The sequence below is a fragment of the Trachemys scripta genome, chromosome 2 (genome assembly GCF_013100865.1).
Source record: "Trachemys scripta elegans isolate TJP31775 chromosome 2, CAS_Tse_1.0, whole genome shotgun sequence".
NCBI classification, from domain to species: Eukaryota; Metazoa; Chordata; order Testudines; family Emydidae; genus Trachemys; species Trachemys scripta.
Genome location: NC_048299.1, coordinates 127,551,282 through 127,565,833, shown reverse-complemented (window position 1 = coordinate 127,565,833; position 14,552 = coordinate 127,551,282). Strand labels below are relative to the sequence as shown.

Sequence of the window (14,552 nt, the reverse complement as noted above, 5' to 3'; positions counted from 1 at the left end):
CATGCACACACCCCACTCCCTGTCCCCTGATTGCCCCCGGACCCGTGCCAACCAACTCCTCTCTCCATCCAACCCCTCCTCTCATTCCTGATGGCCTCCCCAGGATCTCCGCCTATCCAACAACTCCGTCTCCCTGTTCCCTGACTGCCCCTGACTGCCTCCTGCCCCTCCATCCAACCCCCCTCTCCTTCCTGACTGCCCCCCAGGGACCCCTGCCCCCATTCAACCCCCTGATCCCACCCCAACCGCCTCACCCCCTATCCACCTCCCCACCCCCTGACCACCACCCCGAACTCCCCTGCCCTCTACCCAACCTCCCCTGCTCCCTGCCCCTTTACCGCGCTGCCTGGAGCACTGGTGGCAGGCCATGCGGCCGGCTGGAGCCGGGCCACACTGCCACTGCCGCCGCCACCACCACGCAGCACAGAGCACCGGGTCAGGCCGGGCTCTGCAGCTGCGCTGCCCCAGGAGCTCACAGCCCCACCGCCCAGAGCATTGTGCCGGCGGCGGAGCGAGTGAGCAAGCTGAGGCTGCGGGGGAGGGGGAACAGCAGGGGAGGGCCCGGGGGCTAGCCTCCTGGGACCAGGAGCTCTGGGGCCAGGCAGGATTGTCCTGTGGGCCACAGTTTGCCCACCCCTGAACTGGAGCATAAGCCAATCACTGACTGCCAGGGATTAGGAAGAAACATGAGTGACACATTTTTTCAATACCTTTTGTGGTGGCCTCTTTGTATTTTTACCTGGAGGTATGTTCCTCTCTTCCTCCTGCTAGTGTGGCTTGAACTTCAGGAAGGTTTTGGAAAGGTGTGTCCAACCAGGCCAAATGGGCACCCTCATGTGGTCTCCATGCATCTGAAGAAGTGGTTTTTTACTGACGAAAGTTTATGCCCAAATAAATCTGTTAGTCTTTAAGGTGCCCCCGGACTCCTAGTTGTTTTTGTTCTCATGTGGCAGTGAGTATTCAGAGACAACTTTATAAAACGTCACTTCAGGGCTTTACTTCGGCTAGCTTTGTGTGTAGGCACATTCACTCTGTGCCTAGACAATTTTGGGCATTTTAATCCCAAACTTCCTCAATCACTGCTATTGAAGTACACCGCTACCTCAATATAACGCTGTCCTCGGGAGCTAAAAAATCTTACCGTGTTATAGGTGAAACCGCATTATATCGAACTTGCTTTGATCCACCAGAGTGCACAGCCTGCCCCCCCCGGAGCACTGCTTTACCGCGTTATATCCGAATTTGTGTTATATCAGGTCGCGTTATATCGAGGTAGAGGTGTATATTGCACTTAGTTGGTGCTAGGTAGCGCTGATGTGCATTTACTCTTTATTCTGGACTCGAGCCCCCCAGACCTTTTGGTCTCATATAAGAGGACTCATCTAATAAAGGCTGATTTAAGTGGTGTGTGAGGTTTTACTCACCACTTAAGTCAGCTTTACAAGAACTGTACACTAAAGGTTTACTTTATAAAAATGTGGAAGCTAATTTCTAGGGGAGTGACACAGGAAAAACTAAGGTAGCAGGAGCACTTCTTCTAGAGCCCTGCGGACTTTTACAGCAACTGCACCATTTATATGATATACCTGGTACTATACACTTCATGTCCCTTCGTACTATGGCTCAGCCTCCAAAATCATGGCTTCCCTTTTGCATCTTATCCCTAGCTTTATAGAACAAAAAAAATGGAAAGAGACTTCACTTCTAACCATTGGCTTTCTCACTTCTCTCAGTCAAAAAAAAAAGGGGGGGTGAGGGGGCAGAATAACTTTTATTACTGTTTTACAATAATATTGCTGATAAAACTTCAGCAAAAACACTGCTAGATTTGTTGAAGTTAGGCAAAATACTAGACTACTAATAGGTGCATAGTAAATGTGCACCTAATTCAAGAAGTTATGAAATTCTGTATTTCTCTCATCTGTTGGTCCTCTGCTTGCATGGAATTTCATGATTAATCACTCCCGTGATATTGTAATTTTGTATTGGATATAGCCCCTAGAATGCTATACAAATGCCACAACTGTACATAGTTTGAATTAGCTCAAATTGCAATGTTGTGAATGATATGGAGGCAAACTGGATTATAAGAATTCAAGGCTGCTTTTAAGATAAATTTTTAAATAATCTTTGTGTTTTAAAGAATAGTAAATGAAGGACTTTCACATTATCTAACAGAAGCAAATTAGCTCTGCTGAACACAAAATATTTTTTTTTCTGAAATTAGGGTGGTTACCATTGTATATATTTGATTCCTGACACACATGCGGCTTGTAATATCAAAACATTTTTCTTTATTTTTTTTTAATCGTAGGAGCTATGCCTGTGCCAGACCAGCCGTCATCTTCTGACAAGACAAGTTCCCTTAGCCCTGTGCTGAATACATCCAATGGGGACGGTTCTGAAACAGAGACGACCTCTGCTATTCTAGCTTCAGTTAAGGAACAGGTACACAAGTATAGTGGCTTTTGATTACATATTATGTCGCACATGCTTGTGAGGCTTATTATTGATGCCATGAAGGAGCAGAAATATTTCTTGTTTTAAAAATATCTCAGTTTAGTTTCCTAACAGAATTTTGTGGTCATTGGTTTGAGGAGACGTTTGTTTTCTTTGTCATTCTGCTTGGTATATTGTATGGTGATCTTAAATGAGACTGCTACAAGTACCACATCCTTTCGTTTCCTTTTATTACATGTGGAGGTTTCTTCAGTACAGAGTGTAAGAGCTAGGGACATATGAATCACTGTGAAGAAAGTAACTTTCATTCCAAAGCTTTGCATAAAGATTGAAGGGAACCCTATCTTGTTTGTTTGAAAATATTCTGTTATTTGTTTACATTCACTTGTTTCCAACATGACATGGTTGATACCAGAAGCAGAATTTCCAAAATATATCAAGAGGTTTTTCTTTTGGTATTGTCTACTTGGTTAAAACGAAAAAGGAAGTACTAGAAATCTTGGACAAACAGATCTCATGAAATTCCACTCTGATTCTGATGAGACATAGATTCAGATGTGTTTATATAAGCAATTCAGTCTTCTGTATATTTTGAGGTTCCTACACAGGTAATGAAAACTAAGTATTTTGAATATATATCCTTATCCCACTGTAATTCACTGAGAATTATTCAGTATATCTGTATGGCAAAAGGAAGTTTTGTCAGAGAAATGCAATTGTGTAAAACTGCCATACCATTGATATTTTACTTTTCAACCCCTTTGCGTCCAACATAGGAGATGGCTATCTGGATAACTGCAGTTTTTGAAGACAGCTGAGTTTAAAAACTGCTTATGGTTTTGATCATTAGTAGCCCCCGCTACACCCCCCCCCAAAAAAAATGGGTAAAACACTTTAATGTCTAGTTTTGGTACTTTGGACCCTTGACAAATTTTAACGTGACATACGGCTTCACAGAAAAGGATACTCTGACAGGATATCTGGTTCTAGCATCCTGCAGAGGCAGAGAGAAAGAGAGAGAGAGAGAGAGAGAGAGAGAGTGAGTGAGTTGTTTCTGCTGACTCAGCAGACTAGCTTTGGCCCAGGAGTATATGAAGAGTTTGAGCCGTTCAGTGATTCAGAGGGAAATAGGGGCAAGAACAGAATAACACTGAAATTAAAAACACTAGGAACAAAATAAGCCCAATCTAGGGAAGAAGTTTAAACTGAAATTTACATTGTGTTTTTATCTAAGTTAAAGACAGCCTTAGGATGTGGTGGAGTTTGGATTTTAACTCTGTGTGCCTATTGTGTTATGTTAGAAGATGCATGTGCAATAAAAACATAAATTATCCTTTTTAAAATGCAAAATGATTCAGATAACACTGATAGCTTCTTTAAGGATTCTTAAAAGTTATATTGTATATTTAATTGAAATAGTCTATTGTCCTATATTTGTATAATACTTTGTTTTTACAACTGTTGTACAATTGGTAGTTTATATAGCTTAAAAATTAAAAATGTTCTCTGGCATGCTACATTAACTTTGAAAGAGATTCATGGTTGCCCTATGTGTTTGATATGTATGAGGGCTTTCATGCAGTATTACAGCATTATCTGGACACGCTCATTATCTAAAATGATATGTGAAATGAATAACTTATACAACCTAACTTTTTCAAAGTAGATTGTGATTTAGTGTATTGGGTTTAAAAGTTTACCAGAAAGTGAGAGTGGTTCACAGCACATGTGCGCCATGTGAAAGTGATCTCTGTTTTATTGGGAAGGACTTTGGGTTTCGGAATGACCCGTATTTGGAAGAAAAACACACTCTCTCTGGCTTATTTCCTCTCCACACAATACTGTTTGGTTCTACCAGGCACACATTACAGAACTAAGCTTGAAGTCCTCACAAAACAGGAAAAGCCATATTGACTAACAGTCCAGACAGCTAAAACATGGTCTAATTAAACTGTTGAAACTCCATTTAAACATTCTGGGTGTATTTTGTGTGGTAATGAATTGGCAGGGAGATGGACTAGGTGATGTAATAAGTGTTCTCCATCTCTAATAGCCCTGATTTATGAGCTCATTTAACCTGACATTCAAGATAAATGGCTTCCCATCTCCTAGTAGAAAAAAGCATATGATTTGTCTGTCTAGCCAACACTTTGGGTTAATTTATTCTCTGGCTCTGCTCAGAAGTCTGGCCTTACTTGAAGATTTGGAAGCATGAACATGGCTAATTATGTAGAGGAATAAAAACAAACAAAGAAAAAATGGGACAACCACTTTTAAAATCAGATTGTCCTTGGCCAAATTTAATAAAATATATTCTATTTCCTCCAGGTTGGTCATTACATATATAATTATTCCACCTAACTTTTTAAAAATTTCTTGGCTCAGCTGCAGAAACTTTTCATTTACTTCTATGCTCACTTCTATGCTCTGTGAAATTGACATCTGAAGCTGTTTCTCTGGATGACTGAAGGAAGCAGAACCACAAGTATAATCAGGACCGGCTTTAGCAAGTGTGGGGCCCGATTCGTGGGGCTTGTACTCACCGGGCGGCGCTCCGAGTCTTCCGCGGCACTTCGGATTGCCTCGCTCCAGCCGGGGAAGCGGGGCCGCGTGCATAGAGTTGTCTGCCCGCTCTCTGGCCGGGGTAGCGGGGCCACGGGGTTGCTGAGCTCCAGCCGGGGTAGCGGGGCTGCGGGGATTGCAGCGCTCCGGCCGGGGTAGCAGGGCCGTGGGCTTGCTGCGCTCTGGCTGGGCACGGGGCCCTCTTAGGCGCGGTGCCCGATTTGGGGAATCGGCCTAAAGTCGACCCTGAGTATAATGGTGTCATAACGACTGTTGTAGGTGCAGCTGATTTGGGGGTAAAGACAGACTCAATGAACATACACAATGGTCAAAAGATTGGAGGAAGAATGGAGATTTAACGATAAAAACACTTACATTTTCTATTTGAATTTCTTATGACAAATGGGAGATTGGGAATTCTACATTTTGAATTTAAAACTGACTTAGGTCTGAGATCCACATGTACAATTTCTCTTGTGCATGATCACACACTTATCATACCAGCCTACCTGTAGCTGGTAAAATGTACATGAGCGCAGCATAGAGATAATTGTTTCTGCCTATAGAATCACTGTGAACAAGCTTCCAAAACATAATTTGAAGTAACATGAACTATAAACAGCATAAACTGATTTTAGTAAAACTTTAAAAATATGAGGTTAGTGCATAGGTTTTGCCTTTAAGTAATATTTTTTCATTACTATTATGGCTTCCAATAATCCACATGCTGCCTCAGTTTTACCAATGAGATTATCTGGTCTAATAACAGCAGATTGTTTAATATTCCAAACATAAAAGTTTCATATTTAACTCAGCAATAATGAGCTCAGAATCTATTTCTGCACGCTTTTCATGTTGTGTCTTTATGATAAAGTATAAACACAGAACAAAGGCTTGGATGTTGTTGTTTTTTAAAGTAATTTCATCAGTTTTATTATTAGCTATTATGTGTAAATTCATGTATTGAGGATTTTTCCAAGGATGTTTTGCCTGAACTGATGTAGTGGGTCACACTCAGGTGTTGGACTGCACCTGGGAACATAAATGAAAATGAATGGCTAAGAGGGGATATAGGGTACAACTTTGGTTCCCTGCTCTCAATTTCCTCAAAATCTGTATAATTCCCAGCTGTTGAGGGGACAGTTTGGGGCAGGGCCTGGGGGGATAGTCTGTGTGTTTGTAAATGCTCCCTGACCAGGCTGTTTCATGTCATGCACAAGTTACTCTGTTCCCTGATAGGGACAATTTTTGTGGTGGAAATAACATTAATGTGATCACATGCTACTTTTCAGCATGAATGTGTTCCCGTGTCAGCAGTAAATGGCATGGGGACTCATTGACAGTATGTAAGTGGAGATCCATATAATGCTTTATAAGACTGTACAGTAAATATTGTTGTTCCCCCAGTTCTTTTTAATACTGAAACACAGGTAAAATTACTGGTAGGTGATGTCCCAACTGGTTGAAAGACTGTACTCAAAGGGTTTTTATGGTTCACTGTCAAACTGGGAGGGCGTATGTGGTATGGTACTGCAGGAATCAGTCCTTGGTCTGGTACTAGCCAATATTTTCATTCAGACTTGGATAATGAAATGAAGAATTTGTTTATAAAGTCTGCAGATGACCCCAAGCTAAAAGTACTTTGGAGGATAGGATTAAAATTCAAAATGACCTTGAAAAATTGAAGAATTGGTCTGAATTCAACAAGATGAAATTCAGTAAAGACAAATGCAAAGTTCTTCACTTAGGAAGGAAAAATCAAAAGCACAACTACAAAACAGGGAATAATTGCCTATGTGGTGGTAATGATGAAAAGGATCTGGGGATTATAGTGAGTCACGAGTTGAGTATGAGTCAACAGTGTGATGCGGTGTGAAAAAGGCTATATCATTCAGGAGTGTTGTATGTGGGAGATGGGAGGTAACTGTCCTACTCTGCTCAGCACTGATGAGGCCTCAACTGGATAACTGTGTCCAGGTCTGGGCACCAGACTTTAGGAAAGAAGTGAGTAAATTAAAGAGAATCCATAGGAGAGCATTAGAATACTTGATCTATGAGGAAAGGTTTAAAAAAAAATGCTGGGAAACAAGCAGGAAGAATTAGAGGTCCTGGCACAGTCGAGGAACTATGATGTGATTGGAATAACAGAGACTTGGTGGGATAACTCACATGACTGGAGCACTGACATGGATGGGTATAAACTGTTCAGGAAGGACAGGCGGGGAAGAAAAGGTGAAAGAGTTGCACTGTATGTAAGAGAGCAGTATGATTGTTCAGAGCTCCAGTATGAAACTGGAGAAAAGCCTGCTGAGAGTCTTTGGGTTAAGTTTAGAGGCAAGAGCAACAAGGGTGATGTCATGGTGGGCGTCTGCTATAGACCACCAGACCAGGAGGATGAGGTAGACAAGGCTTTTTTCGGACAACTAACAGAAGTCTCCATATTACAGGCCCTGGTTCTCATGGGAGACTTCAGTCATCTTGACATCTGCTGGGAGAGCAATACAGCAGTGCACAGACAATCCAGGAAGTTTTTGGAGAGTGTTGGGAACAACTTCCTGGTGCAAGTGCTGGAAGAACAAACTAGGGGCCATGCTCCTCTTGACCTGTTGCTTACAAACAGGGAAGAATTGGTAGGGGAAGTAGAAGTGGGTGGCAACCTAGGCAGCAGTGACCATGAGATGGTCAAGTTCAGGATCCTGAAAAAGGAAGAAAGGAGAGCAGCAGAATACTGACCCTGGACTTCAAAAAAGCAGACTTTGACTCAGGGAACTGATGAGCAGGATCCCCTGGGAGGCTAATATGAGGGGGAAAGGAGTCCAGGAGAGTTGGCTGTATTTTAAAGAAGCCTTATCGAGGGTGCAGGAACAAACCATCCCGATGTGCAGAAAGAATAGCAAATATGGCAGGCGACCAGCTTGGCTTAACAGAGAAAATTTCGGTGAGCTTACACACAAAAAGAAAGCTTACAATAAGTGGAAACTTGGACAGATGACTAGGGCATGCCGGGATGTAATCAGGAAGGCCAAGGCACAGTTGGAGTTGCGGCTAGCAAGGGATGTGAAGGGTAACAAGAATGGTTTCTACAGGTATGTTTTCAACAAGAAGAAGGTCAGGGAAAGTGTGGGACCCTTACTGAATCGGGGAGGCAACCTAGTGACAGATGATGTGGAAAAAGCTGAAATAGTCAATGTTTTTTTGCCTTGGTCTTCACAGACAAGGTCAGCTGCACTGGGAAGCACAGTATGGAGAGGAAGAGAGCAATCCTCAGTGGTGAAAGAACAGGTTAAGGACTATTTAGAAAAGCTGGACATGCACAAGTCCATGGGTCAGATCTAATGTATCAGAGGGTGCTGAGGGAGTTGGCTGATGTGATTGCAGAGCCATTTGCCACTACCTTTGAAAACTCGTGGCGGTCGGGGGAGATCAGGGGAGGTCTCAGACGATTGGAAAAAGGCAAATATAGTGCCCATCTTTAAAAAAGGAAAGAAGGATAATCCGGGGAACTACAGCCTCACCTAAGTCCCTGGAAAAATCATAGAGCAGGTCCTCAAGGAATCCATTAGGAACCACATGGAGGAGAGGAAGGTGATCAGGAACAGTCAACATGGATTCGGCACTGGAGAGGCCATATCTGGAGTATTCCATCCAGTTTTGGGCTCCCCAATACAGAAAGGATGCGGACAAATTGGAGAGAGTCCTGCAGAGGGCAACACAAATTATTAGGGGACTGAGGAGAGGCTGTGTGTTTAAATAGAAAATTTTAAATATTTTCCAAATAAAAATATAATTTTTTGATTAAGTTTTTTATTAAAGTAACTTTGGTTGATTGTATTTTCCCTTTACAGAATTACTAAAATATTTCAAAGGAAGCCAGATATTTAGGGGAAGAAAACCATGCATGGTATCTTGGTTAATTTCCTAGCCTTAGGATATAATGGCAGGGCACATGTAGGGTAATAATAAAGCATTATAAGAAACAAGTTATAATTAAAATACAGATTAAATAAGTCATTTAAAATGTAAACTAGACTGGATGTAAATTAGATCGTGTTACTACATAATGAGCACATGGTTGTGGATAAGACACTGCACTGGGAGTGAGGAGGCCTGGTTTCTATTCTTGGCTTTTCCACTGACCTGCCATGTGATGTGGTTTGGGCAAGTGCCATAGTGCCTCAGTCTCCCCATGTCTGAAGTGGGTAAAATATTTACCCTCCTTTGTATAGAATTTTAAGATTTCAGAATCAAAGTGATACTTTTATCAATCCACATTGTTACACATTCATGGATGTTAAGGCCAGATGGACCATTAAATAATTGTCTGACATCTTGTATAACACAGGACATAGAAGCACAACCAATTATGCTTGTATTGAACACAATAACTTAGGTTCGACTAAAGCATATCTTCCAGAAAGACTTCCAGTCTAATCTGAAGACATATAGAATATATAACAACAATCATTGTAGAAGCCTTAGAATAGAAGCCAAGAATTACTATTAAAGTCTTAAGCCTTTTCTTCAAAACAAATAAAAATCCTTGGAAGCGTGTTTCTAAATAGATTAAATTATGATAAATCCATAGTTTGCCTCCTCTCTCACATCACAGCTATTATTTCCTTTAAAAGTTTTTGTGGCTTCCCTTCAGATCCATGCTAATTGTATTTAATCAATAAATACCTTTCCAAGCTGTCTCTTATCACCACTCTGTATAGTATACCATTATCTTCTGTTCCTTCATTACATAACTCCCATTTCCAATATATTTTTAAAATATGTCAGCTAGAGATTCTCCTTCCTCTTTCCTTTGTCTTTTTCCAAACAGTTTATTGATTTTTAGATATTAATACATTGTAACAGGAAACAAACTCACCCATAGTTTACATTTCACACACCATAAGCACTTTCTAATATGTGTAACACATATAATAACTCTCACTTGCAGGGTTCACTGAAATATGGGAAGTTTGGAGAACTGAATTTGTACCTTCATAATATATCTACCAATTAGCAAGATATCTTTGGTGAAAAATGTATGTTTTGTGGGAATAGAGAATTTTTGGAGAAATAATTTCTTACAACAGGGTCCTTTTCTGTGATTCTCAGAGGAGAGAGGAATAAATTAGCACATTTGCTATATGTCTTCCAATACAGAATTCTAGCATTATGGACGAAATTGGGCTGGCCTCATGTAGCTATTTTCCTGGAGCAACCAGTCTTTATGCGCTTTGATAAATGTTAGTTTTAAAATTACAACAGTGGAGAATGAAACAAGTAGTCTCCATAGGGATACTTTCCATACATACCACTTCTGATACCAAAGAGATGAACAGCAATGGTTGCAAGTAAGAGGAGGTAGTTACATCACTGGGAAAGGGTAGTGGTGATGTTCAGAAGGGGAACGCTATTGGAATGAATTGAGGTAGAGGCTTGCAGAAATGACCTGTGCTGCATGAAGGTACCAAAAGGGAATACCTCCCTTACAGCCATATTAGATCTCCAACAAAATGACCATAAGGAGAGGGAGGAATGTACCAAGTGCCGCTGCTATGTACAGTGCTTGGTTTAAAATAAGTATTTAAAAATTATTTAGTCAAAGCCAAATAAAAGAACTTCAGCTAAAATTAGCATAGTTCTATTTTAAAGTTATATTAGAAGGACTTTGTAAAGAAAGACTAGAGATGAATCCATTTCTGTTAGCAGTGCTGTACTGTCATTTTGAGACATTAAATTTGGTGCCTTCTTTTTGTTGCTCCTTTGTTGCTCCTTGCACCACACATGTTCAGACTATCACTATTGCCACTCTGTGAAATTACTCATACTCATCATATCTTTATAGATTCAGACAATTCATTTTTACAAAATCAAATTCTTTTAAGCCAATATGGTGGAATATGTTCTAGATCCACATTCTAAGATTGCTCAGGTACCTTGTTCAAATAAAATATCCAGTTAGACTACCGTTTGCAAAATAAAATTGCCTATCTTAAAAATATTCAGATTCAGGCAAGTTGTGTGGCTTTCATTGCCACATTCTATAGTCTTGAAGCTCAGTTTTAATGAGTGAATCCAGTACTGAGATCAGTTAATTTATTAGGTCAATATATTTAATCAAGGGGTTTTGGGAGGTTCATTCTTGTGATTTGGGGTGCATTTTATGCTGAACCAGTACCTTGGTTGACCTTTTGAGACTTCAAGATGAAAAATTTGTCTTTGGTAGGAGACAATGTTCCTTGCCCCGAAGAAGAGCTCTGTGTAGCTCAAAAGCTTGTCTGTCACCACCAGAAGTTGATCCAATAAAATATATTCCCTCATTCACCTTGTCTCTCAAATGTTCCTTTTATACATTTTCCAAATCAGAATAACTTCTTGTACCCACATCATCGCCATTGAGAAATTCACAGTAGGTGCATTTAAAAAACAAACGGTAAATTGTATAAGAGAGGAATGATGCTCCAAACTGCTACCATTTGCCATCTTCCATCTTAGCACTCCTCTCCAGCCACCCTTCTCTTTAATACTGAAAGTTCTGCTAGCCTGGGTACCAGTCTTCATCAACTCTGATTTATTTGCTCCTGTTCTTGATTTAAACTTTGCTGCCTCAATATTTATTTTTCCTTGCTCAGAAAATATATTAAATTCTGTGATATCAATTTGTGTCAGAAATGCCATTCATTTTCCATGGGAGGAAAAAGTAATATTGAAGAAAATAAATCACCTTTACTTTGAACACTAAAGCAAACAATTAATTTCATGTTCTCTGCAATATCTCTCTGTTCTGGGAATTTAGAGTCTTCTCCATATCCTAGAAAACCTACTAACTCCCATGATGACATCTTGCTTTACATATGCAGCGTAAGATACTTCACATTATTTGTCTTTCCCTGGACTTGGTGTGCAGTTTTCATTTCATTCCCTATTTTTGATTACCTTACCATTTTTGCACTGCCTGCAGATCATTCTGGAAACTTTCCTGTCTTGATGGTGTTGGATTCCCTGCCTGTGTTCTTTTTTTCATATGTTTGATCACTTTTTATACATGCTTTTGCATCCAACATTGTTCTTCCCCATTCCTGAGTTATTTACAGCCTAATGCAACTCCTATTTTATTTTTTCTATAGATAATTAATTTCTATAGATAATTCCAAGAAAAATAATAATCTTAAAATGGAGGTAAGAGTCAGAGTACATACTAAATGGGTAAAATACATTACAAGGATATTTGTAATTATCCCCAAACCAAGGGTTATACATGCAGAAAATGGAGTCAAACTTAAAATTAATCCAAACATATAATATTTCTGGTTACAGATTAGATTAAACTGGTTTTAATTAAACTTTTTTTGTCCCTTGATGGTGAAAAGAAGACATTTCTTCTTGAAATTTCTGGTAGTAGAACATTATTCTTTAGCTTCTGCTGACCACGAATATTCAAATATGAAGAATAATGGCAAAAATGACCATTAATCCTTAAAAGAAAAAAAAAGAGCCTAAGCACAAGAGTTCAGTGAATTTTAACTAATATAGGAAATTTTTAAGTGTCAGAGGAGAGGTGTCAACCGGGTGCTAAAATTCTTAATGTCTGCTTTTTACTTCATTTTAGTTTCTAAACTAATTAACGGGTTCACTTGTAAATGTTCAGAGAAATCATTCTGTACTCAGAGATTGTGCTGTAATTTGAGTTATGATACACTGCATTTCTCATTCATAACGAAGAGGTGGAATCCCTTCTTTTAGTGCAAAATTCAGGTATGGAGCCACAACTGGAACCTCCATAATGTATTTATGGACAGTTTCCATTTCCTCTTTGTACATGTTCGGCCATGTACATGTTTACCAGCCCCTCACTTATAATTCTCTTACTATTATAAAATTAACTATAATGTTAAATCCCTCTGGGTTTTTTTGCTTTCTGGTTTCTCTTTGTTTTAAATACCAAATAACATTATGGTTGCTGTTACTTTGAGCATTTCTCCTCTTTTCATCTAAAATTGTACCATTTGAGCTGTTCAGTCTTAGGTTTAGATTTGTTCCCTTTCTATGACTTTCTTAGACACTGTGCAAGGACATTTTGCTCTGTACCATGTGCAGAAAATTGCTGTTCAGGTGTTATTCCTGTTATGTCTCAACTTACATGTGGAAAATCTCTCCTTGCTACTAATTTGGTACTTTCAAGAAATAATTTTCATTTCCACTAGTCTGCCTCATCCTTATCATTTTGTAACTGGGGTACAGCAAATTCCTGCTTGCAATTTACTTTCCCTGTTTCAAAATGTGAGCCATATTACACAAATTTCATCTCTGTCCTTCCAGTTGCTACTTCTATTTCCCTTCCCCCTCCACTCCACTGCAGACTTGTAAAAGGGCTCTCTTCCCATTTTCCAGGCATACCATCTCTTTAATATCACTAATAACCTTCCAGATTTAGTCTTCTGTCCTTCAGTTTTCCATTGCCCCAGTGTTTATTTAATGAGTCTATAATGGTGTTTTCACTAAGATTTTTGGGTGAGGAAAAGCAATATTTTATATGTCAGATTCTATAAGGAATGCAATGTGAATTTCAGGATATATTATCTCTTGATCATGCTTACTTGCCCTCTGGACTATTGCATGATACAATTGCCTGGATGATTTGCTATCCACGAATTATCGGTCATATGGGTGATAGTTCAACAATGACTTAGGAAGATCACAACAGAAGCGTTTGTCGATGACCTGCATTTTTACAAACCTGCTCTGAGTCCACCAATGCAGTCACCAAATAGTGTCCGGTATGGCTGTTTTTGTGTTGTGGACTAAGAACTGGACTCCGCTCTCCAGCTTGGTTGACTTAAGCCCTGGGAAACAGCTGTTTGATGGTAGTGACTAGTTATTACTACCATCCTAGATTAGATTTGGTCAAGCTGCCTAGAAGCTCTATGCCTGATTCTGATCTGACTCTGGTTTGACAGAAATATGACTCCACTGACTTAACTAGAATTACTCCTGACTTGCACCAGTGAAACTTAAATCTGAAACAGGCTTTCCAGATGCTATCACCAGTCTCTTGAGCTACACGGTCCTTCAGTCTGTATTAGGGTTACCATATTTCAGCAAGCAAAAAAGAGGACAGGTGGAGCCCCGCCCTAGCCCCGCCCCTGCCCCTCCCATTTCCCGCCCCCCAGAACCCCCAACCCTCCCCCCGTTCCTTGTCCCCTGACTGCCCCCTCCTGGGACCCCTGCCCCTAACTGCCCCCCAGGACTCCACCCCTATCTAAGCCTCCCTGCCTCTTGTCCCCTGACTGCCCCAACACTTATCCACACCCCCACCCCCAGACAGACCCCTGGGACTCCCACGCCCCATCCAACCACTCCCCACCCCCTGACAGCCCCCCCCAGAACTCCCAACCCATCTAAACCCCTCTGCTCCCTGTCCCCTGACTGCTCCGATCCCTCTCCCCACTCCTGCCCCCTGACAGCGACCCCCAGAACTCCCAGCCCCCCACCCCCCCGCTCCTTGTCCCCTGACTGCCCCCTCCTGGGACCCCTGC

General features: G+C 40.7%; 1 protein-coding gene across 2 annotated transcripts in view; it reads left to right on the top strand.

Annotated features, from left to right (window-relative positions):
- CTNND2 (catenin delta 2) overlaps positions 1–14,552 on the top strand; it is a 1,151,766-nt gene that overhangs the window by 237,207 nt on the left and 900,007 nt on the right. For both annotated transcript variants that reach the window (XM_034761543.1, XM_034761542.1), the window contains exon 2: positions 2,315–2,448. In XM_034761543.1, the coding sequence (XP_034617434.1) occupies positions 2,315–2,448 (134 nt within the window). The remainder of the gene's footprint in view (positions 1–2,314; positions 2,449–14,552) is intronic.